This window comes from Ischnura elegans, chromosome 7 (genome assembly GCF_921293095.1).
Source record: "Ischnura elegans chromosome 7, ioIscEleg1.1, whole genome shotgun sequence".
Classification (NCBI taxonomy): domain Eukaryota; kingdom Metazoa; phylum Arthropoda; class Insecta; order Odonata; family Coenagrionidae; genus Ischnura; species Ischnura elegans.
Window position 1 is genome coordinate 38,613,207 of NC_060252.1, and position 26,511 is coordinate 38,639,717.

Genomic DNA, 26,511 nt, shown 5'->3' on the forward strand with positions numbered 1-26,511 from the left:
ATTTCCAAAATATGCATAAATATGTTGTTGTGTGACGTCTCAGAATAGCCAGCCAAACTATGCCTTGGGATTTGCACCTTTTCACTTTCAAGAACGCCTAACCTTCCTCTTCCCCTTCCTTACCCCTTCCTCTTGGACGAAAACATCCTGGTTCCACTTCCCTATATAATGGCACGGTGGAGATGCTATTGGCACTCTGACGCACTCAGGAACTCACTCAGTAACTCACAGTTGGAGTCGAAGCACGGGCCGTATGGCCTGTGCGACCTAAGCGCCTCGCTATTCACCCGTGCCATCACCAGCAGCTCCTCTCCTTCCCGAGACTTTGGTAATGTTCTAAATTTTGGCTATTCTGGACGCACAAATTCATCATTACTTTATGTATATTCATTGCATTGGCTTGGATATTGGGTCTTTGAATGGAAATAAACTTTGGATCAAAAACTTTAAATACTTGTGTGTGATTATTCGCTTCCCGACACCAAGGGCAAGAACCCGCACCCTTACAACATGTCTCAATAATCACCTATTAAAACTAACTAAGGTTGGAAAGTTTCCTTCATTTGATAAGGTATTAATAATCCTTATTTAAGCCAAGCGCTACCTGCTAGCAGGGTACTCTGCTACCTGCTAGCATCCTGCATCGTATCAGCGCTCAAAGCCTTGCCCCAAGGTCACCTCACTTGCGGCAGCGGTAACCATAGAACCACGTCACACGGAGTTTTCCCAGCATTCATACTTAGCCGTCGCATTTTCGCACGCTCGAAAATTTTCACTTTTCATTTAATTGCGAAAAATAGATATCGTCATTTCAAAATCTAAAAGCGTGAAATACATACTCCAGGAGTAATAATCTTTCGATTAAGGCAATAAAAAATTTTAGGAAACCACCCTATTATGCACCGTTTTTTATGACATGTCTCAGAATAGTATGCAGTATTTCAGCACCATACGTGAGTCAGAAAATATTTTCGAGGAATGCTGAAGACTTTTCTTTGGATCCTCTCCTCAAAAATTGATATTTTTTCTGCCATGGAAGTAATTTCCAATGCACAATTCCTTTTGTATGCCACCACCTGGACTCTGGATTTATCACTTACACAAATGCAAGGTTCCACTTAGCATATAGGTATTTTCATTGATGAGAGTAATATGATTTGTAAGTAGGATTAATTCTTATCCAGGAAAGACTAGACTACTAAGCAATTGCATTAAGATGACGTATGGATCCACCAGTGGGGAATACACATCAAGAAGTCTAAGAAAATATTATTGAGGAATGCTAAAATTGTGCTTAGGAAATTGCCTCCATAGGAAAAAAAAGATCAATTTTTGAGGAGAGGATCCAAGATAAAGTCTACAGCATTCCTCGAGAATATACTCACTCGTGATGCCAGCGTATTACATATTTTTCAGTGACACAGAAACTTCTTCTAGCCTCACCAAGAGTATACTGCTGATAGTTGAATGAGACAGCCACAATAATGATTATTAGGTTAATTACTAATTATTGTCATGTCTGAGATAGTGCTGCAAAAAAAGAGTTGAAGGAATTAAGCAAGACCTGAGGAAAGAAATGAGATAGTGAGATTAAAGATGTTTCTCAACCACAAAATGAAATTAAAGAAATGTTAAACCGAGGAAAGAACATCAATCACAAGGCACTGACTGAAAAGATGGCAGAACATATTGGGAAATGAAGAAAGTTTATAGATACCTCTGAATTGTAGTCAAAGTATGACATGTCATTAATATCTTTCAAGCATATATCTTTATTGATATAACAGGGTAATAATATAATCTAGCAATACCTCGAAACCATCATCCTCTCAAAAAAAAAAACTTTCTCAAGAAACAATAAATATTTACCGGTATGAATATAAAATGGATGAAAAAATAAATAATTGATGGTCAATATCACTGGACTTCAAATAAACTATAATAATATTTTAAAACAAATAGGTGATCTGATGATTTATAACAGCTCTTTAACACACTGCTACCTCTTGATTTGTTTTGCTTCCGAGCAATTGCACTGATCCATATCTTTACATTTCAACCACTTCTTTATCAGTTTATTCACTCACTCCACTATCAACGAGGGAAATGTTTTGTAATTCACTATTTTCTTCTTCCTCAGAATGTTTATCATCCCAATCTCCTTCAAGAAGAGGCACACTGTCTTCCCTCCTCAAGCCCTCTGTTGAGAAAATAGCACAGGCAAAACATAATTTTGAAGTATATACTTCAAGCAAATGGCTAATATTTAATAAATATGCATCATAATATACCAAATTCTGAGTAAAACAGATAATTAGAATGAGAAAGAAGACATTGATTTAAATAGGATCAACTATGCTTCCTAAGTAACCATGCAAAGCAAAAATAATGTTTTGCCCTGCAAGCCGACAATTATTGTAGACTATTTCATAATTCCTTTTGCTCCTGACCTGAAAATTCACCCTTTCATTAAAAATTTAAATCCCGCAGCTTTGGACTAGTCAATAAATGGAAAGTCTGTTACACTCAAGCGTAATCTATACTCAAAATGAGATTGGAAGTAAGTCTTAAACTTAAACCTAACTTATCCTTTACCTAACTTAAAACCGGTAACAGAAATTTTATCGCCATAAATATGCATACATAAAATGTACCATTATCTTATTCCCTACTGAAAAAGACTTCACGGAAAATCCACCACAACAAATTGATGCATGAAATACATTTCATCTGTTGTAGATATTCATACGTTCACTGAAAATTTGTTTTCCAGCATGGGAGCATTGTCCAGTGTTTTCCTTGACTGGACTGGAAACATGTGGGAATGTAGTGCTCTAGCTCAAATTTTAAATCCTTAACTCTGGAGCAATACTTATGAATCATATTCTACACTCTCTAAAATTACAAAAAAACACTTTGTTACAGAAATTTAACTTAGATACCTAAAAGGTAATTCCTTGGTAATGTAACTTTGAAACGAAAGATTTTACACACGAAAATTTTCAAATGAAATTAAAGACGGCAACACTTTCCATTGGCAAAAGCTTCAAATTCATGCTAGCATGCTCAACATGTCTGGTGTACGGTATAAAAATTCTCCTCGACATCAAGTATGGATAGGAGCATAAAAAAAGAAGAACACATCTGGAGAGACATAGACATAGTCATTCTTGTCTTACAACAGTTTGAAAGACAAAACAGGAAGAAACCTATTACGCTTACACATTGCATGCCGAGTTAAAATAAACTACCACTAAATATGGAAATTGATAAGGTTGCATTTTGGAACTTACATTTACTAATCATTTGGTAGCCCTCTTTACTAGTTTTTAAATCCAATATTTTTCATCAAATATGAGGGAAATGGTCAGCTACTTTGCCATAATGTAAATTCAGAACCTAAAATAAGATAAAAACATTCTTGGTAATATTATAAGATAGAATAGGACTCATGAAGCTTTCAATAAGTAGGTAGCAGCTTACATTACATATTTCATCTGGCAAACAAAAAGCTTTGGAGCAACACAATAATTGAAGGAAAGAAGAAGACAATAAATGTACAATGAGTTTTAGGCAAAATTAAAACATCTACAGTTTGAAAATTTTATAATGCAACAATCTTGCCACAGCCACATGAATTAGATATGGCACTCACTGAAAATCACGTTGAAAGAGCTCTATCCAGTGTAAAAAGTACCTACCTACATGCTATATGAAAATTTGCATTGAAGTATGGAATATCACGAAGCAATAATAATTTTTCTGACTGAATACTGATTTAAGTCTATGCAGTGAAAATTGATAATGGGGAATTTGAGTAGTCAAGGATTTTGGCTTCAACAACTGAGCCTATTTTAATCCCATCAATGAAGCAAAACATGGATAAGCTTTCTAAAGCCCACTCCTGTTATATACTGCACAGTTCGGCAACCTAAATTTGGTAATAAAATGAAGAAAAAAATTTTTTATTATACTGATTTATTTAAAAGTATGACTCATTTCGATACAGCAGTGTCATCGTCAGATACAAGATTCAAATCCAAGGCTTGGTTCCTTTATACGATCCAGGTTATGGGGGAGGAAGAAGGCTGGTTGAAGGGGCTGACACTTCTACAATCCTGCCGGCGAGAGTTGTCCGATGACAGTTCAAAAGGAGGGGTGGAGAACCCTGCGCCAGCATGGTTTGCAGCCATTTGCTGTCCCCCAAACGCACCTCACAACCTCGCCTAGTCATACAACGTTGTCAAATGCATATGAAGCACTGAAGCAAGCCTGAGCCACCAAAATAAGCCCTTTCTTCGAATCGCTTAAACAAAGGATTCTTCCTTTGGGTCCTTCACGTTCCAGCTCCTTTCTTCTCGGAAGCCTTTTGTTTAAATGTGAGGAGTGCATTTCCCTTTCTTGTTTTAAAGTATACCGGGACTAGCCACGGTGATAACTTTTACGGGAGTCACCCGCAATGCACAATCGTGCGAAAGATACACAGAGAAAAAATCATTCGCCTTGACTGGGATTCGAACTCGGATCCCCCGATTTTACTGGATACTACCGGACAAGGTGTTGTCCGCAAATATCCACAGGGAAGAATGACGCCTCGGTAGCTTAACTGGCTAAAGCACTCGACCGGAAATCGGGGGATCCGGGTTCGAATCCCGGTCAAGGCGAATGATTTTTTCTCTGTGGATCTTTCGCACGATTTCCCTTTCTTACCTGGCAACCTTGCCCCCTACCCTTTTTGCCTGTCATCAGACAACTCTCGGTGGCCGGACCGTAGGTGTGGGCAGGACAGGAGGGGGTGGTAAGGAAGACTGTGCAGTCCGGCCGCCGAGAGTTGTCTGATGACTTTTAGCATAGTCTAGTCTGGGGTAGGTTGCCAGGTAAAAAAGGGAAACGCCCACCTCACATGTAAACAAAAGAGCTCCGTGAAGAAAGGAGCCAGAAGGGAGGACGAGCGTGAAGGACCCAAATTAAGAATCCCCTGTTAACAATGAAAAACACTTTGTTACTTACACAAAATTCTTAATTTTGTGGAAGTAACAAAGTGTTTTTCATTATTAATATGGAGCCCTTCCACCACGTAAATGCTTCAAGTTTCGATTTAAGAATCCCCTGCCTTGGTGATTTTAAGAAAGGCTTGTTTTGGTGGCTCAGACTTATTTCTGTACTTCATATGCATGTGACAATGTTGTATGACTAGGGGAGGGTGTGAGGTGCGATTAGGGGACAGCGATTGGCTGCAAACCGTGCTGACGCAAGGTTCTCCTCCCTTCCTTTCAAACTTCCATCAGACAACTCTCCCCGGCTGGACTGTAGGCAGGGTTTGGGTTTTGCCGGCTTGTTGGTGACTAAGGTAGCGGTGAGAGTGTCCATGGGAGTGGGGCTGGGGAGAATTACTGGTTAACACTTTTTTCTACAATGGTTAATGAGGCTACAGGAAGGGGAGAAAGGTTATTTCCTGTTCAGCTACTTTCCTCTCTTAACCACACCTAGAAGTGTCAATCCCTTCCACCAACCTCCTTCCACCCCATTGCCTGGATCGCATAAAAGAGCCAAGCCTCGGATTCGATTCTTTGTATCTGATGATGACATCGCTGCATCAAAACTAGCCATACCTTTAAATAAATTGAAGGAATAAAACAAAATTTTTCATTTTATTATTAGAACTTCCACAAAGTTGAGCCGTAGAAGATAGGGAAAACCCACATTTGGTCCTCAAAGCAACTTAATGGAGTCCGCATAATTATAAGTGATCACTAATTTTCAAGTTCAGAATTTGCAATACTTAAGTTGACTTGCTGTAATATCTGTAAGGTATGCTTGAGTTATCTCCTCTGATGGGCATCTAAATAGTACCAATCATCGCATTAAAAATTGTTTGTCCAAGCAATTACAATCGCAATGATGGATACCATCAAGATACCTACCCATTGGAGGAGAATACTCAAGCAGACCAATGGGAGAGCAGCAGCAAGAACTATGTAACGATGGCAAAAATTGTGAACCAGCATGTTCGACCTGAAGATGCTGGCAATAGTGTCAGTAAAACTGTTGTCTTTGCCACCGGAAACGACACGGTAGTAACCAAAAATGAAGAACATAGGACGAAGTTTACCAAACAAAGTCTCTATGTCACAGTAAACCCTTCCGAAATTGGAAAATGGAAGAAGATGGCTTGGCAGAGTAACTGGTAGCATACCTGATGAGCAATCAGAAGGACAGAGCTCAAAGCTAAACCAAATGATGTACGTTTTCATGGCCAATTTCACCCTTGGAGTGAGTAACTTACACATCTACAAAGTCACTTAGTGCTTTGAATAATATGCTCCTTAAAATCTGTGCAGTAATTCAGCTGCTACCTGATATTTCTGGTCCAAACCAGGAGTGAGAACTCAATAAAATATAGCCAATGCCAGTCTCCCACGAACGAAAATTCAAATGATAGTTCGACAAATTTAAATCGGTACATCTGTTTGGTAGTTGTGGCCGAAAATTCTAACATACACACGCATGAGCTGAAAAAAAAATACTCTTCCTTTTGGACAGTTGTTTAAAATCACACTTTTCACACCACATGAAATCGAAAACATTTTTCAGCACTATTATTTACTGTTTGAATAGGTGCTCCACACATTTTTTCACATCTTTTGAAAGTAGAAAAATGAAACTTAGAGACATTATGTCACCATCTAAGGAGTCATTACATTGGAAATAATAAGGCTGAAGCACCTATAGATGAAATTTCAATGATATATGTACATAAAAGCTTACGACATAAAACAAGTGAAGTTTTTGAAATCATACATACATACATAATTTTCCATTAAGACTGTAAAACTCTTCAGAACACTATTACAGCATCACCATTAATTCATACATTCCATTAAATGGCCTAAAATGTTTTATAGAAATAATGATGTCATATACCCCATGAAGTTATGAAACCCCAAGAAAGGACAGTAAGAAATTCCTTAGTGATGGACAGAACTAGTTGAATAGACAAGTTAGTTTTACACAAAACATGAACCCAATGCATTTTCCCCAGTATTTAATCTATTTGAACTATAAATATGTATTAGTAAATATAATGGAGTCAGTATTGAAAATTAACCCACGGAGGTCGAAACTTCACATAAAAGACGCAGGTGATTTCTTGAGCCATTATTTCGGAAAAAAGGTTATCTTACATGCCGTCCAAATGATAATTTTCATCACCCGAAACGCTGAAAATTCCTTAATAATGGGCTAAACTAGTTGAGTAGACTTAAGTTAGTTTTACACAAAACATGAGCACTACGCACTATCTCCTGCATTTAATCTGTTATGCAACTTATTCTCCATCATTCAATACCAAAATATAGAGGTTATGTCACACAGGTATTTACTTGCAATTTTTCAAAGTTATAAAATCAAGGTTTCAATGTCACTGTATTGTTACTACCCTGAAGATGATGTAGGAACATAGAAACCTAGGTCGTAATAAATTTTAATACTGCAAAAAAATTGCAAGTATTTTTTTCAATCTACATGAATAAATCCTAACCCTATAGGCAAGTATAGTATTTGACGGCATGTGAGATGCACCCTCATTTCTGCAAGGCACGCACAAGAAAAAAGAAAGGTGCAGCACCCCAACAGCTAAAGTTAGGTTCTATTAGATTTTATACTATGTGCATGAATCAGAACCAAATATCGAACGAGCTTGATTGTATAAAATAGCAAGCATGTTCAACATCTCGCTTCCAACACTTCCATATCACAGAAGCAAGTAAAACAATAGTAATATGTGACACAATGAATAAAAAATAAATAACGTAACATAATAGCAATGAGCTTAATGATAACAGCGGCAATGATAACATTCTTCAGTTGAATTGTAAATATATATTAGTAAATATAATGGAGTCAGCATTGGACATTAACCCATGGAGGTGGAATTTTCACATTTAAAATGCAGGTGATTTTTTAAAGGCATCATTTCAGAAAAAAGGTGTGTCTTATATGCAGTCAAATACGGTAATTTTCATCACCTCTAAGGCTTAATTCAGAGGGTGTGAGTGCTCAAAAGTCTCACTAAACGTAGGAACTACTACTACATAGCATTTTCTCAGCCTCCCTGAATGGGAAAAGTCATTTGAGTGCTATGGATGAGATTTTGAATAATCACACAACATAGCATTGGCAGCATAGAACTAACAGTGCTTACACGAAGCCGCTATGTAGTGGTCGCATTCAACAGGGGTACATTCAACAGCTGCTTTGGTAGCACTCTTTGAGTCCTCACTCCCCCTTAATGTGCCCAATGTATAAACTTATGCAGCTCGAAGGACAAAATTTGCGGTGAAAAAATCATTTGGCTTAGCCGTGATTCGAACCCAAATCTCTCGATTGAGGGCCAGGAATGCTGCCAGTTGCACCACCGAGCCAAAGCAATGCCAAATGATTTTTTCACGGTGAACTCCATCCTTGGCGAATATAACTTTGCACCCGTGGGTGTCACTACACACAAAGTTGCTGCTGGTAAAGTCGTTACAATGAACTGTTTTTAGTAGCTCATTTTGGAGGAGGTAATAAACAGCTGTCCTCAAAAAAGTGAATTCAGCTGCCACCTACTGTTGCCTTACAGTAATAGGCAACCATCAAATATCAATCTTCTCATAGAAAATTACATACGTACATCTCAATTTTTAATCAAAACATTATTTCCCAGAATTTGGCACCTATTTGAGACTTGTCTCTCACATAGGAGTGCATGGTAAAAGAGAAATCATTGTATCTATGAGACGAGAAAAATTTGACATTACACTTCAATTAACCTGACAAAATTGTTGGCATGCTAAAAAAATAAAAGGCATGTTAATAAGTGCTAAGCTTAATAGATACCCACTAAAATCATGAAAAAGCAAGAGCAAGGATAGTTTTTCCGGAAGCACTTACGGAAAGTAAACAAAAGAGTTAACATAAGCCCACCTCTTGTCAAAAAGCACCGTTTAAATACTAAACCCGGAGTTATTAATTAATTAGTAACCTTGAATAGGAGATAAAGAAAGAGGAAATGATAGCACCATCAAGTGTTTCTTTCATTCTTAGTGTATTTCATCTGTTTTCTTTACACTCTGAATCCACCAAATCACTTTTTAAGCAAAAATCATAACAAAACAATTCCAGTTTTAAAACTTATTGACTAATTACGTAACACTCCTCATAAGTAGGCGTAACAAAAATATGAGCATTGTAAGTTACAACACAAAGTCAAAGGAGGGGGATAAATATATGATTAGCCAGCATTTGATTTTACAGGGGATTCTCCTTGGGATATTCAATAAGTTTCAAACCCACTAGATAGATATAGATCTGACATATTAAGGCATGGTAGTAACACCTTGAGCATTTTGGCAAGAAGTGTACAAGAATACTGCAACAAAAAAACTCTCATTACATTACATATTTATGCTCTTACAACAAGGTAATAATGGAAATTCTACAGCAATCCCTTTATTACATCAACTCTTGAAATAGGAATGTCAGTGAAAGTAGCAGGAAGAAACTAGGACCGTTTAGCATAAAGGTATCACAAAAGAAACCATAGATACTTATTTCCCAATTACAATGCTTTGCCAATGGTTTTAAGACAGCTTATACAAGTTAGTCTACAGCCTTGATGGTTAAAATGTCATAAATCAGCTAAAATGAAACAACTATATCTATGTACAAAGATACTTTGCAGTTAATTGATGATGAAGACAAATCAAATATCTCCTCTAAAATGACACAAATGATCTACCACTTCAAAATCATAAGCTGAGAAATGAAGCTAGCCTTTTAAATGTTTTTAATGAGTAAAAACACTACCTTTTCAAAAATATTTCAAATGTTCTCACAATGGTATAAAATTCTTTCAATGCCTGACACATTGGATGAGTCTACATCCACAAATATGCAAAACATTATATAGTACTAATTACAATGAGATTACACATCTCAAAAACCTCAACTTCATTCAATAAAATAAATAGCTTTTATTGAATATTTACATAATTTGCTTCCCAGAGCAAAAATCTTAGTTATTACAAAATCAAACATAAACAACAATCTTATTATCACCAAGCACTTGGATAAAAAAATTGAGAATGAGAGCTGATGGATCGAACAAATGAAAAAAAAATGGAAAACTAATAATGAGGCATTCAGGGTGATAGGATCGAAGAAGCGTAATTTGACGTAACACATAATGGTATGATTAGATACTGATTAATTAAATAGGGCAGCGTGTAAACCCTTCACCATCAAAGTCACCAGAGGAAGTGTAAGCCCTTAATGGTATTAGGATCAACTCTACCACTGGCATTCTTCCGAGGCATGAGGTTTAGGAAAGGGAGTACAAAAATAAAGAGCACCACATAGTGCCACATGCATTTCAACTAGCATTAAAAATAGAAGAATAGAAACAGACTTTTCCAGATAAAATATAAATAATTTAAAAAAAAACCACAGGAGGAAAAAGCCTTCAAATATAAGAAACTCAACATCCTTTCTTTCAAAAGGTCCGGGCATAGAAAAAAAAAATAAGTGTCAATATTCCTGACTCAAATCATGTCGGCCATTCCTTACAAAAACGGGAGGACGTGAACTACACTACATCATCATATTAAGTTCAGATTTGAATGCACAGGGCCAAGAGACAATCACCTTGACAACATGAACAGTTCAAATAAACATTCCAATTAATTTAAGTTAAGACTAGGATTACAATCATTACTGAGGTCTATGCCTTTGATCTCGCGTTTTGCTACGAGTGGCCACCTTTGTAGAAGCTGAGGACAGGTTCATACCATTCTTGTGACCTGAGCCTGGGGATGAGAACGAGGAACTTGAGGTTTGGGAGGAGTATGCACGCGTGGAACTGCGAACGTTCACATTGGCTGGCATCTTAAACAAGTCGATTTTCAGGTGGTCGCATATCTCCAGGCAAACTTGGGATGAGTACTTCAGCAGGTCGAAAGTCGTCCATATCTACAATGGAAAAAGCATGACAATCAAATCAGAGCATACTCTCAAGAGCAATAATTACCATCAAATCACACATGAATGCCTCCTGTTTATCTTTCTATTTTATCTCTTCAAAAACAAAACACCCAAATATTTACTTCATCCCTTTCAGTATGGGCCTGCAATAGGATCCACAATAACCCGGAGTGAACCATCTAACCTTTACTTTCCGCCGCATAGAACTACAATTTACCATGAATCGTTTGTCGACAGATCTACCATTGTATGGAATGATACTCCAAGCTGTATAAAAACTTGTGCAAATATGGAATATTTTAAGAAAAATGTTATAAATAATTGCTGCATCATTAGTCAAATTATTTATTTTTACTCTATGTCACCATTACCGCAAGAGTATGAAATGATGCCTGTTCTTCATTACATACTTTACAGAAAGTTATTCAGAGTTGATTTTACCTAATATTAACTCAAAATGTCATGTTATTTCAAGTATTTGTTGTTCTTAGAGGTACCCAGAAAATGGAATAAATTTCATTTCATGAACTAAACAAAAAACTTACTTCAGAGCAAAATATGTGCTTATACCAAAGACAGAAATCTGCACAGTGTAACATGTTTATAACATCATTGAAGGGACAAGCACATATACATATTAAGCCACAATGCACATGGGTCAACTGCTCCACTAGAAAATGATTGGCACCCGCCCTCCTCAAGCGACGTCTATGTCTCACTCTGGATGTGCAATGAACAGTTGTCTGAGGTGGCATAAGGAGGCAGAACAGAATGGAAAGGACAGCCAATCAGGTTGTTTATGTACCTCCATATTGCAACCTACGAATGATCCTGTATAAATGGTATTTATACTTGGTCCATAGTAGGGTTGATTTCTGGGTTCTGTCTGCTTTGTCTCAGACTCCAGTCTAGCCAGAGGACGCCTACAGCACAGTAGGTGAAACGTCACCATCAAAATGACTACGCAGAACTCATAAACCTACCCTAACACAAACCTGAACACCATGAAAACCTAAATCAGAAATTTATACTTGGTTTTCCATACCAAAATTTTCAAATAAATAGCCATATATCCTGAGAGAAACAAAGCTTTCCAAGAAGTCAATTGAATGAAATTCATTTCTTTAAAATTTCTTAAAAATCTAAAATCATTAGAATTTGGTCTTGAGGAAAATGTAATTTACATAACTACTATCAAGATAACTGCAATGTGGCACAGTGGGTTTAGCACAGAGCCATAGACCATCTTTGGGTTCAAATTCATGTGACATTTCAGAGGCAAAGTGCATCTTCCATTTTCCCCATGCAAAATTCTGAATGCATATCAGTATGACAAAGATAGTCTGGGAGAAAAATACTGGTCTAACTTAAATTACATTATCCAATGACTTAACACTGTCACAGTACATGATTTTGATGAAAAGTATCAATTGAACTTCAGTATCAATTGTATCTTTGCGTTGCAGCCTAATTAAAACGTTCAGCAACGCTTCGCTCTTAACACATTGAGTGCCGGCCACTAATTTTAAAGCCCTACTGAAAAATCCAGCCATTTTTACTAAATTCACAATTTAAAAAAATTAGCATCAAAAATATATTTATATCGATGTGGATTTCAATAAAAATGGACTTTGCTCTTCTTTATGAATGAGTTGAATAACATTTATTGCTAACATTTAAATATATATTTTAATAACGAAAGCCTACTGTTTTTGAAAAATAAAGTTGCAACAAATGATGCACCGCTATAAAATGCATGATATTTTTTTATTACGCTCAATTTCAACTATTTAAACCATGGATATCATACAAAAGCATTGTTCCAAGCAAATAATTCAAAATCCTGGATGACAAAAATGGTCACTGCACCCTCAACGAATGGTTCTTTCCTCCAAAGAATTTTCACACAAAGTAGGCTGAGATAAGGGTGCCGGTAGCTACAGAGGACTTTTCGTCCTCAAGACATTGAAAGAACTCTTTTTCCATCGAGCAGTTGATTTTTGAAATAACAGAACCACTAAGCAGTAAACTGGTAAAGTACCATGGGCGAAATACTAGAGCTTCACGTAAACAAAGTCAATAAAATAGATGGACGTAATATTACGCCCATGGCACGCAAAGAGTTAATGACCAAAACATGTACTTTGTCTCCATGCGAAAGACTCATTCTTTGGTCATTACGACCGAAGGATGAGCCTTTCTTCTGGCCACTCATAGCACGCCATCGGTCACAGCAACTTCAGCTAATATGATGTGACCAACGTGGCGTGCGTAGCCGAATGCACACGAAAACTTAAATGGAAAGGATCCAAGAATTAAAACAAAAGAAAAAAGAAAAACAGGTCAGCGCAATGGGCGAATTCGTCTAAAAGTCCACGGCAGGGAACGTGCGAACATATGTATCCACACAAAACTTAACTATGGAGGACAATTCACTACATTCTCTGCAAGGAGAGGTTAATGCAATGTTATCTACACCCTCACATACCAAACCAACCTTAAGTCCAAAAACACTGAATAACTAAAAAATACTGGGGGATAAAAACAAGCGAAAATTTTAGATTGAAAAGCCTACTGCAGGCAGTATCACTCACCAAGCATAACCACAGCACATTGTACTCAGCAATGTAAAAGTTGAAATACTGATTGAGAAACAACATTGAGGGACCCAAGAGAGCTGAATCCAGATACTCCATTTCGTTTTTAGTCATGTGTGCAACCTGAAAGGAAAAATAAATGGCATCAATACAATTTGAAATAACAATTTGCCAAGAGACACATTTAATGTGCGAAATTAACTTTTTTGTCATCTACTTTACAAATGTCAACATTCAGCATACTTATGAAAATAAATTTTTTCCAAAGGTTAAGAGGAGTGAACTAATCTAAACAAGATATACAGTAGATTCCGGTTAATTGGGACATATCGGGACTTGTGCACTTTTCCCCAACTAAGTGGCTGCCCCAATTAGGCGAACTATCCAGTATATGGGCATAAACAAACGTTGAAATGATAGAAAGAAGACTATAGAATGTTTATAATGCAACATTAGTTTATTAAACTATTAATTTGACTGATAAATCAGCGAGTTTAGGTACTTTATTATCATTTTTAAGAATTATTACATTTTTGTTAAAAATATTTTTCAGAGCCACGGGCGACGCTGAATGAATATCTTTTACTAAGTCCTATCCTCTAGCGGATATTATAACAACAATAACTTTCAAAATAGGGCAAAAATAGGAACATTTCTGAAAAGTAAGAGTAAATCAAAGGAGGAAATTATAAAAAAAAATATTATTCTGAAAACAAAATATTTTAATTTCGTCGCGAGTATAGAGTCTATGTCGCCGACTCATGGCCCAATAAAGTGGCATGCTGTCCCAATCAAGCGGAGAAAACTCTGGGATATTCCTCTATTGGGTTCTGTTCTTCAAGATCTGCCCCAAGTAACCGGTGGACCCATTAAACGGAATCTACTGTATTATGGTTTCAATTCCTTTTACAGGAGGGTCATCCGCCCAAGCTCCCATATGGCTTTGAAAAAATGAAGCAGAAAATGGAAGTAAGTAACCCATACTTAAACGAATCTTACTTACAAGCAGCCTTTTCCTAATAACCCAAAATATAACTCTTTACATAGGTATTTTCCAGGTTTCGAAAACATTAAAATATAGTCCCCATCAAAATACTGATCAATATTGACATCATAAGTATTAATAAAAATATTGAAATATTTACCTATTGATGCTGTATATAGATGGGTATTCACTACAGCAAGGCATAAAAAAAACATTATTTTTTTGCAGAACAAACGATGACCCTAAAAGCAACAACCTCGAGTATTATATGTATTGGCAGCAACAAACTCCATCAGCAAATGGAGAAGTAATTCCTACTTACGCCTTAAAATTTTGGTACAAAGTACATGGTAATTAGTTTCTCTGAGTTTAATAGTCAAGAAATTCTAGGGGATGAATCCAAGATCCCTCAATGCTGGTCCGTTTCATTTCTTCTCGTATGAGTGCTTCAAGCACATCTGCATAACAGACCGAGATTTCAGAACAAGGGGGCTGTTTGACTCTGGTTGCTAAAGACTTTTTGGTACACATTTGTTTATAAATACTATAGGGAAAAATTATCTTTCAGGGCACCATTGTACATATTTCTCTTTTGTTCAGAGAAAATGAAAGCCTTTGCTTATCATCATGAACACTTACCGTATATGTCGGAATATAGTCCCCCCTTTTTTTCCAAAAATGCCTGTGGTAAAAGTAAAGGGGGGACTATATTCAAACACATTTATCTAACTTTTCTCGAAACTGAAGCCTCAAAATTAGGGGGGGGACTATATTTGGAGATATACGGTACAGGCATCCCCCGAGTTACGTAAGAGATGCGTTCCGGCAGACTATGCGTAAGTCGAAATTTACGTAAGTTGAACCTTTGCGTTGGCGCTTCAGAGATTGCTGTATAACAAGTTGTATCGTACAGGAATGAGCGCAACCACATACGCCACCACATCCATCGCTAGAACTGCAAATTTTCACGTTGATTGCTGACTTGGGATTTATAAGCGATTTTTCTACAGAAATTAATGAAATTTCCTTCGAGGAATGACAAAAATGGGTCACTTTGTTATTTTTAGCACATAAAAAACTCTATAACTATTCGATATTTTTTCTACCATAGGTTGTACGAGCGAACATCTACTTCTTCGCGCTCGCATTCGAAAATTAACGTAATCATTTGAAATACGGTTATCGCTTACGTAAGTACGGATTTACGTAAGTCGAGACATACGTAACTCGGGGGATGCCTGTATTTCTGTTTTCTTCTCCATTATTATGTACTGAATCGACTTACTATGTCTTTCTCAGTTAAAACCTTAACAATGCCCAGTTATTTATCTTACCAGTGCATTGTAGCCGTGATAATAGCATAGGAAATGTGCGCAATTTCTCAATGAGTGCAAATGATATGTTGCATTCGTTCCAAACATTCCATGTAAATGCTGGGGAATTTGGAGCTATGTATCAAACTAGGCATTTTATGCTCGCTCCAGGCCCCACCTTCAGAAGTTCAGAGCCACCTAAAGTGTAAAACAGACCAGCTAAGGCACTTTAAGAGTGGAACAAACCGCAACCTAGGCCAAGTGTTGTTGATTGCCAGGGCTACATCATGACGTGCTTTTTGTAGCTCTTCACTTGCGCATGAACTGCTCCTCAATTTCACACTTTCACTAGCATCGCCTGAGCTTTGGCAGCCTGTATGCATACTTCCACTCACTGCTTCATAATAGGGTAGTTTCCTTCATCAAAGAAAACAAAAGGCAATAATTGCGATTCGTTACCCACCATTAGTGTATTCATAATATACAAATTATTTCGTTTTAGAAATGCCGGTTTAAACGAATGACAATGGTCCATTTTTATCCTCATTTGAAAAGGACCAGATTGGCGCCCATGCGATGCCACTCCAAGTGACGTCACAGGGACCTAGTTTCTATAGGAGAAGATAGGAGTTATACATCGTCTGAGGTTACCAATGCATGCATGAGGCGCAGAGCTCAGGGAAACATGTCTTAATAATTACTTATTAAAACTGGCTAAGGTCGGAAAGTTTTCCTCGTTGATAAGATATTAATAATCCTTATTTAAGCCAAGCGCTACCAGCCAGCAGGGTACTCAGCTACCCGCTAGCAGCCTGCGACGTATCAGCGCTAAGCCTCGCCTCAAGGTCACCTCACCGGGCGGGAGGGGGAACCAGAAATACGACGTACGGAGAGATTTCCCGGCATTCATACTTATGCGTCGCGTTTTCGCGCGCTTGAAATTTTTCACTTTTCATTTAATCGCGAAAAATAGATATTGTCATTTAAAAATCTAAAAGCATGAAATACGTACTCCAGGAGTAATAATCTTTCGATTTAGGCAATAAAAAAATAATAGGAAACCACCCTATTAGTGCACCTTTTCAGCTGCAACTACCGTCACTTCATGTCATTATTTTTCAGTTTACTGGAAACTCCACCCACTATTTGGAATACTGCTATCCTCGAAGATAAAAAGGACTTCATTCAAAGTGATAAACCTACTCCTACAGTAGACTTCGAAAATTTAATGGATAGTTCTAATTAAGGTAAGGAAATTCATTGATGCAAAAAACATCGCCTTTCGTCTGGATTTATGTTTAAGTTTATCTGATAGAAATGTCTCCGTTTCTGTACCGATCCTGTTCCTACATTAGACTTCGATGCAGTGGCAGATACATATGAGGGCTGCATTACCCCCTAGCAGGGCCGTCCACATTGCAGGACCACAATTGTAGTTTTTTTATATCATATGTATAAGTGTAAAATCAGTTTTAATAAAACTTTCTTAAACGTTGCAGGTGACTTGATTATTTTTTCTAAACGGTGATAAAAGTATAGGTAGCTCAAGATATCCTTTGCACCCCCACCCCCTTGCCTTGAGTTTTTTCTGTATCCGCCACTGCTTCGATGTCCAATAATTCTGATAGCAGCAGAAATAAAAGTATTGATCTGGTGCTCTACCAACCAGAGTATTCAGCTGTATGCATTTCTTCAGGATTTCATCCCTGTGAGTGGGTACATGACTACTTTTGTATGAAAGGCCTAAATCTTAGTAATAACCAAAGTGAAATTCATCTTTCAGTTCAAGCTACTCGATGGTGATTTGATTTGAGAGGAAATGTAAGTAATTATGTCAGCTGCATTACACATCAGTTACATGTAGTACTCATTGATTTTAATTAAGCTGACAAAACATAGTATATCCTCATAACAGACTGAAATTGGAAAAAATATTACTGCATGTCCCTTATTCAATTGGTCTCTACTGGTGAGGGAATGAGTAGGAGAAAACAGGCAAATGCTGTACCACAAAGAGAGTCATGCCAGAACTTCATTTCCATCAAAGGACACGAGCTGCCACTGAACTAAATACCTCACAGAATTTACCAATAAGCATAAAAGTAAAAAAAAACAGTGATAAGCAAGAGAATAAGGGGGTCAATCTTGTTGAATTCCCAAAGATATCTTTACTAAGGGTATGAACTTGATAAAAAATTACTCCAAAACTTGATACTTCAAAAAATTATTCCAAGTTTTCTACTGTTAACATGTTCCGTACGGATGGCGAGAATTCTCGTCATTTTGTTCCCGAACATTCCGGACAGATGACGAAGATTCTCGTCATTTAGGCGCGTCAACCTAAACAATTTTAAAGTGTACAATGCGTATTTGTTTGTACGTTTTCAGTTGTTGTTCGTTATTCATAATGAATCGATGCATCATAACGTTTGATTGGGTAAAGTTATATTCTAAACATTAGCTTACCCCCGTGCGCAATGTGTTAAGGAAAAATCAATATCCTACAAAACAGCAATTGGAAGTAAAATTGCTACAGATTGCAAGAGCGAATTACCAAGGGCTGCAAGAGAAGCCCAACATCTGCCTCACTGGATTCAAGCATTGAGCTGTTCACTTAATTCAACTCAGGAGTCCTATCGCAAATACATAAAATCTTTGAATATATATCCTTCAAAATAGGTAGTACTTTCACAAATTTCATCATCATACTTACCACTAAACGATTGGTAACTTTAGATGTGACCAAGCCAAAAGCAAGTATGTACAAAACCGGGTTATTTTCATATACACCTTCAATACTTTTCCGATATATTATGTAAGCAGGAACAATAACTAGTCCAAATGGTATAACTGGAGAGAGAACACTGGTGCCCTGAAAAAGAGTTAAAAACTCTTCATAGTAAAATTGCCAGTAAATTGATTATGGAAATAATTGCCATTCAAACTAATTTAGCTTCATAAATAAAATTCAACAAAAACAGTAGCAAACAAATACGAAAAACCAACAAACAATTGGGCAAGTTATAAAAAGAGGGAAAGTGTTAATGGTTAAGAAAAAGTTATGAAAACAGGCAGAGTAAAATGATTCATGCATTAGAAAAATTCCGATACTGTTAACAGAAAGACCTAACCACCGACCATTGGTGAAGTGTTTGACAACTGAGAAGGACAAAGGCCATTGTGAAAAATAAAATAGAGGTTGAACATGAACCAGTTCACTCAGGCATGCAAAAAGATACTCAAAAGAAACTGACAGCAAAAAATACAATTAGCCACCAACCAACAAAAGGCATTATGCAATGCAGATCTTAAAAAAAATGAAAAGGCCATAGTTACCTCTTTAGCATGAATACACATTAGCAGTAAGAAATGAAAGCATAAAAAGTTTAAACAAGTTTTAGTTAGACTTACGGCAACGGTAGACCCATTTTTTCCTACTCCACCCGTGAAAATGACCACTACGTTTGACTGGGCAAGTAGAAGCGCAACCAATAGTGCCACACACATTGGTATCAATTTCATTTCCACATCAAAAAATGGAAGCTGCTTGAAACAGACGGAAATAATCATGAAGCTTTCTCAAAAGAGACGGAATTGAGGGCGAACCAATGCTTAAGTGGATAGGAAAGAGAAGTGGGTTATACAGTGTGATAAAAGATTCTTCACATGTTAATGCTCAAGACTAACAATGATTACGAAGAACCAACTGAAGACTCTCAGCACCACCTCCAAGAACACCACCGATCAGAAAAATTTGAAACAATATCTACTCCCAAGAGAGGTGCACAAAGCCTACAGATTTAAACACTGCAGTCATGCAAATTCTAAAGCAGAGCGTTCTTTGAAGGAAGACTTCACTTGATCCATTCCTAGTGTCAAACTATAGGTCAACTTACTGCCACCGTGGAGCCATTTTTTCCAACTCCACCTGTGTGAATTGTTTGGCAAAATGTCAAAAATATGTGGGCATACCCAATGAAAAACACAGCGCATACAGCTTGTGACAAGTGCACTGTTGTGTACGGTATCTATTGGAGAGAAACAAATCACATGTAATTTAGTCAGCTATCTTCAAGAACTATGGAACATTGATTTGCCATGGAAATTATTACTACAGACACACAAAAAATTCCCATAATTGAATAGAAAGCTATAGACCACTGCATGCTCCTATTAACGATCATGAATTCATTCCTGTGATGCATATTAAAACAGGTTACCATGAAAACCAGCCAGAACACCCTTAGGACAATCATCTCGAACACTTCCTTTAACTGTCATACATATGCATAATGACTTTTGGGAGAAAAACTAAACACGTAAGCAAGATAACGTTGCCAAACTCTTCTTCATCCCCAAGAGAAGGTTGTAGTCAGACGATTTCACTGAAACAGAAGTTCATTCCGTAGGAAGGTGGAGGCATGCAATGAAATTCACATGTTAGTGAACTTGAGCATGCACAAGTCCACCTATATTTTCCTTCTGGGAGGATATGGAAAGTCCCTCTCGCATGAGTGCACCAACCAAGAATTTCACACCACTTCAGAATAGACCTCTACACAACAATTTTCCCAATTCAAGCTTCGTTTTGAGACATCTATCATAGCACCTCTGAAAATGTATTAAAACATGTATGGGCACAGTCCAGGAAACGAAAGCAAGGAAGAGAAGTAGCCTCTGAAAAGGGTTTCATATGATGCTGTGGAACTGCCTGAGACCTAGATCAATGAAGGTCTAGGAATGGTAAAATTGTTAGTAAGGCAAATTAAGCATAGTAAAAACACTTTAACCACTTACAGCCACGGTGGAGCCATTCTTTCCGACACCACCATTTATAATCACATTAAAACCATTGTAAAATGCAACTGCAGCACACGAAAATGTAAAAACAGCCATAGGTAACTTAATTTCCACCATTAAATAAGGAATCTGCCAAAAGAAAATACACAGGGAATTTAAATTGGAACACAAAAAAAGGTGCTACCTTATCAGTCTGGATTATACTGAATCAGCAACCTTAAACATAGAGTGCTTCAAAATTTGACAATGATAGGTAAAAAATGTGCGCAAGTGCATTCTTTTGCACTCCCACTTTGCATAGGCTACCATTTAAATTAAACTAGATATACCAGGACTACCCTGACAAGGTAAGACAGGATTAGATATCAAGAATGCAAAGTTCTTCACCATTTCCTAACTTCTGTATTTCACCTAACGCTTGACTTATGGCCACTCATCAACTAATCAATCCCTACGTGCTTTCAACGTTCCAGTCACACATCAATTTTAGTAGATGTAAGCATGAGTATATTGCCAGATAAATATAGGATTCTAAAAACAATCAATTTTCACGACAAAATATTAGTATTAACTCAAAGCTGAAGTTTAGGAGATTACAAATACATATGTGCAATAGTTCCTATGACAATTAATATTTGGAATTGATGCTAATGGTAAGTTCCCTGCGGTCTTTTTTTCCAGTTGCCCTGTAGAATGCCAGCAAATGATTACACTCCTAACTTATGCCTTTAGTGCATTGGTAATATACAGTTGATAATGAAGATCGGACACTTTGAAAAATGGTTTTTAGGATACATGAAATTTGTGAAAGCAGAATATAGCTAATTCATTTCTCAGGCTAAACTCTCCATTTACATATAAGGACAAAATGACAAATAAGGCATGAAAAGTCACTAATGAGAGCCTACGTGCAGGCTTAAATGATTCTTTGCAGTTGACTGCGCTCTAGTATCTTCTCCCAGGATCAGTGAATATAATACTCAAGAAAAGGGATAAATATGGAGAGAAATTAAACAAAAATAAAAGTGTTCATATGGATGAAATAGAATAGTGTTACTACTTAGGTAGCACAATCCTTGTAAACAATACCTCAAAACCCTCAGCTATCATCTGAAACAATTTCAGCATGAAACTTTTCAAACCGATTATATCAGTTGTCTGATGCCCCAAAGATTCGGGAGGGGTAAAAAATATCCCAAGCAGAATAGAATGAACGACAATGTCTTTTGACTGAGGGTCAAGAGTCAAGTTCATCAATGCCTTTTCCTTTCCCACACTTCTAATTCAAGGTATGAAACAATATTGTTTCTCAATTATATAATGAGTTATGGGAAAACCTAACGTCTATGAGGGAAAACGACTCAATTGATTGTGAAGATATTTCTTATGACTTGAGTTATTGGAATCCTTTACCATGTACCTAATTCATTGCCAAAAAAAAGGGCTGGCTAATGAGAGGAGTGAATTTTCACCTGGAAAAGGCTTATCCCCACGCTACCCATCCAACAACTCAACTCATCAACCACTCTGGATGGGATAACATCATCCTCCTCCCCTTGCATTGGGATGCATCAAGTGTTCATTATCTCTTTCCAGCATAGAAGTTACACATAGGCAAATTTCAGGACAATGTAAAAGTAGTTGTATATTGCCCGTATGACTGACTGGAAGTTGTTTAACATGGGTAAACTAAAATGCATCAGGAATCATGTAGAAAAACAATTAACCCCTAGCAATGAAATGATAAATCTAGCTTGTCATGAACTTCAGATACCAAAGCCTCATTTTAAAATGGCCATTGCAACATGCATAGACTGACAAGAAAACAGATTTAAGGCAACCACGATTTCTTAACTTCAAATCGGGAGAGCTCTTTCATACCACCATTATCAAATTTTAACTACACCACACATTCGAATCAGGTAAGCTCTTCTTGGAACCTACTAATCTGCTTTACTCTTTTATACTCAAAACTTTTGAGTTGTGACCCTATCCTTAATTTCCTAAAGATGACAATTTCATAGAGCAGTGGCGTAACTAGGAATATGCTTTGGGGGAGGGGGGTGGGGATGGGATGCCCCCACAGGCAATGGGGGTCAGGGAAACATTTTGAAAAATGGCATGCCTGGAAGTAAATTTTACATCATTTTGGCATTAAAAATTCAACTTCAAGCATATGCAGTTATTATAAGTCAAAACTAGACTGGCTTCAAATATTTTTTTACATTTCTCTGAGGCTTTGGGGAGGATCTATCGCCTCACCCTACTCGCTCATGGTTACGCCATTTTCATACAGAAGATAGCGTAATGACGTAAAGCCTCGTTTTTTTCCACTGAACAATGGCAGTAAATTTCTCGCTTCAGACCAGATAAGATCTTCCATGTCTCCTTCCAAAATTTTGACAGGCTTATTATAATATTGGAAGGAGTCATGGACAATCTTACCAGAAGTTAAACGTGAGAAATCTTCCTCGCCAAAAATGTGTAATGTACAAAAATATAGCATGATGAGCAGAAATGAGACAATGAAAATTCAAGTATCATGCTTCCTCTAAACATTAAAGTGCAAAGGCATTAATTTTTAGTCTAAATATGTTATTTAAGTTTCTAAAAATTACAACTACCGACAAGTTATAGGTATAAATTGTATCCTTACAATTTTTTATATGCTCTGAAAAATGAGAAACATAATATCCTCTCTGGGTTTTATCACAACTGCTCAAATTATCACACAAATCATCTCCCAATGATTAACCTTTACACTGCCAGAATATTGCCAAAATGCAATGCAAAGAGAACAAGCTCATCATAACAAGTTTCAGTGAAGCTAAATAACCACATGAAATTTTGAATTTGATCATGGCTCATCAATGGGTTTTTCAGTGATGAATTGTATCATTTGAAATTCCCAAATAGGCAATGCCATCACCTGCTCAGTAAATTTATGATTTCCTGGCAATAAAAAAGGCTAATCAAGAAATAGCAGCATAAAATCGATCAACCATATCCATAAAATGATGGCCATTGAGGAACAATAGGTACCTAAATTCATAAGTTTTACAGAGGCCCATAATAGATTAAAATTAAGGATAAATCAATCACTGCACTAAACTTCAGCTAAAATAAAAAAAGGTTATTTGTAAGATAGGGTCATTTCATAATTTATACAATATTTTGACGGCTGAATACAGTCAAAAACTGAATTCAGATGTCCACCACAAATCCTGAAACTAATTAGTTTTAACCATATGCAAGCAAGAAAACACTATATTGAAAAGATAAGGCAGGAATAGATCATCTACATTTACAAGCTTTTTTCAGGCAATCACATTACAATATCACCAAATTGGATATACCTTTCTTCTCATTGAATGAGCTCAATGCTAGATTTGCAGCCAGAAACTGTGCAATTTCAGATTCCAAGAAAAGAAAAAAGCCCAGTTCTTAACATTTGCCATAAAGTTGAGCTTTTAAGTACATTGCGAAGAACATATTCAAATTCAAACCGACAAATCAATTCGCTAACATTGAATTGCTTAATGGAAACAGAAAAGGAATGCAATACCAAATGATAACACAAAGAAGTGTTTAACGCCAGATAAATCACGCTATAAAATGAAATGACTAAGGAATAAATTCACTGAAAATGATTAGGCTCACTACTTGATTATTACCTTCGTACTCCAAATGCTGGAGCCAAATACTGCCGATATCAGATGGATGAAGATAATTGTAATTTGGGCTTCCGTTACATCTACTTTCCCAAACCTCAACTTTCCTAAAATAAAAACAAGCAAAACCAGTGTGAGGTACAAAAACATTTGATGAATGAATTGTTCCTGACCATTTGTTTACTTTAATATTTACCTGAAACATAGGTTTGCCAATGTGCACAATAAAAGAGGGCCATAGCACAAAAGCATTGGAAAAACATCCATGTGGGATAATATCCCAACTGTACTGATATGCAAGCAGATACAGCAACAAACACTGAAACAAATACAGATGACGTCATGACATTTTGATTACGCAGTAATCACCGAATGGAATTAATTCTGGCATTCAGAATATCTTACCTGTTGATATTGAGTCGCAACCGTGATCAAATAGCTCCCCTAAGGGAGATGACGTACCAGTTCTCCTCGCCTGTTTTCCATCAATAGCATCCAGGCTTTGATAAATGAAAAGGCCTAAGGCACATACAAAGAAAGCCCATCGGGGAGCCTAAAAAAATATAGAACGAATCACAATATGAAGCTGAACGACACAAAGGAGATCCAAAAGCACAAATTCCGATACATAAATCACAGTCACCTCGGCTTTGGCATCGGGGCTGTAGAAAATTAAGATGAGTGTGGTCAAAATATTCACAGCTAGACCAACGATGGTGATGGTATTAGGTGCGACTGACAGAGGTACTTTGGTAACCAGCCAACTCCACCAGGGATTTAACCATGGATCTAATAAACTATCACTTGAACAATGGTATTCATGTTCACCCAAACGTCTCAGCTGACCCGGAGATAGTATCTTTCCTTTGCTGAAAAACATTGTGAAACCTTCTGATGTCTAATTTTAGTGGCACTAAGTACAATTTACATAACGCCAAAAATGTTCTTGAAACGTATACACAAACTACACAAACGATCTTGACAACTGCCCATAATATGGCTGAATGCGCTGGAATTCTTTATCACGCCACCTGGCGAATGGCGTGACGCGCTATGCTTTTGTTATATTATGTTTTCGCGCGACTTTTTAAAATTCGAATAGAGTCGGTAAATATATATATACAAAAAAATAACCTTTTAAAATACCCATAGTATTCCATCAGAATTTGATAAATTCAAATCATGACTATTAGTAACTGTAAATTATTATTAAGTCCCGAGAATGCAACCAGTAACTAAACTTTTAATTTATATGTTTTATATTAAAATCAAGGCCATGGAAACGATAAGCGTGAGAATCGAAATATTTCTGCGTTAATTTTTCATTGAGTACAGACACTCAAATCAATTTTAGCATTATTTTCACCATACTTATTTATTGGAAAGACAATGTCAATAATACGTAGGTTGCTCATATAATATACATTTGAAGAGCAATCATGGAGGAAACCTGGAGTGAATCGCAATGTCCTCAGTTTACGCGATTGTTCTCAGTGAGCATTTTTATTGGCAAATATCACTGCACAAATTAGGTACAGAGTGGGGTGGGGGGTAAAAAATTTAACTACCGAACCAAAAAATTCCCTTTGGAGGACATGTTTATGAGTGAAAACAGAAATGTTACAATAATACAATTTCTGTTACAATACATGCATAAAATATAAAAGTATAACATTAAAAAAAATGCTTCCATTACTAGCATTGAACACTTAAATTTAAATTAAGCAACATTATCTCATAAAATTATTTTGCGAACATTTCAAGGCGTTAATATAGTACGACATCCACTCAAACGTATTTACCGTCACACTTAGGGCCGTATTCTATCAAAAGACGTTCCTAGAAGAACGATTCTTCCTGTGTGACGCGTTACTAGGGGGAAGTTAACCTCTAAGCGTTTTTGAAAAGTACCTCTTCCTTTGAAGGACCAACTCTATCGACAACCATACTGATTCTCTCCCTAAATGTCAAATTCCAGAAACCATAGAGAAATATAACAAAAAATAGAGTATATGGATGAATGACGATAGAGCTAAATCACTGGATTTTAAAGTCCACTTATGCAATCACAAATTTGGAAGTGAAATGAGTTATACTTTCGAAGTCAATTTAAAAAAATTAAT

At 36.8% G+C, this 26,511-nt stretch overlaps 1 protein-coding gene across 4 annotated transcripts; it reads right to left on the reverse strand.

The window, feature by feature from the left end:
• Positions 1-1,752: 1,752 nt before the first annotated feature.
• LOC124162944 (cholinephosphotransferase 1) lies at positions 1,753-25,413 on the reverse strand. Of its 4 annotated transcripts, XM_046539705.1 has the most exons (11): positions 25,032-25,413; positions 24,794-24,941; positions 24,585-24,707; positions 24,392-24,495; positions 20,715-20,846; positions 19,814-19,945; positions 19,329-19,460; positions 18,631-18,789; positions 13,617-13,742; positions 10,830-11,010; positions 1,753-2,200 (listed from the first exon to the last, which is right to left on the reverse strand). In XM_046539705.1, the coding sequence occupies exons 1-11, from the start codon at positions 25,266-25,268 to the stop codon at positions 2,076-2,078; spliced, it is 1,599 nt and encodes a 532-aa protein (XP_046395661.1). In that variant the 5' UTR covers positions 25,269-25,413; the 3' UTR covers positions 1,753-2,075. The 4 variants fall into 4 exon arrangements, with proteins under 4 accessions (XP_046395661.1, XP_046395659.1, XP_046395660.1 ...); XM_046539703.1 differs by lacking the exons at positions 19,814-19,945; positions 20,715-20,846 and having other exon boundaries at positions 25,032-25,412; XM_046539704.1 differs by lacking the exons at positions 19,329-19,460; positions 20,715-20,846 and having other exon boundaries at positions 25,032-25,412.
• Positions 25,414-26,511: the final 1,098 nt, after the last annotated feature.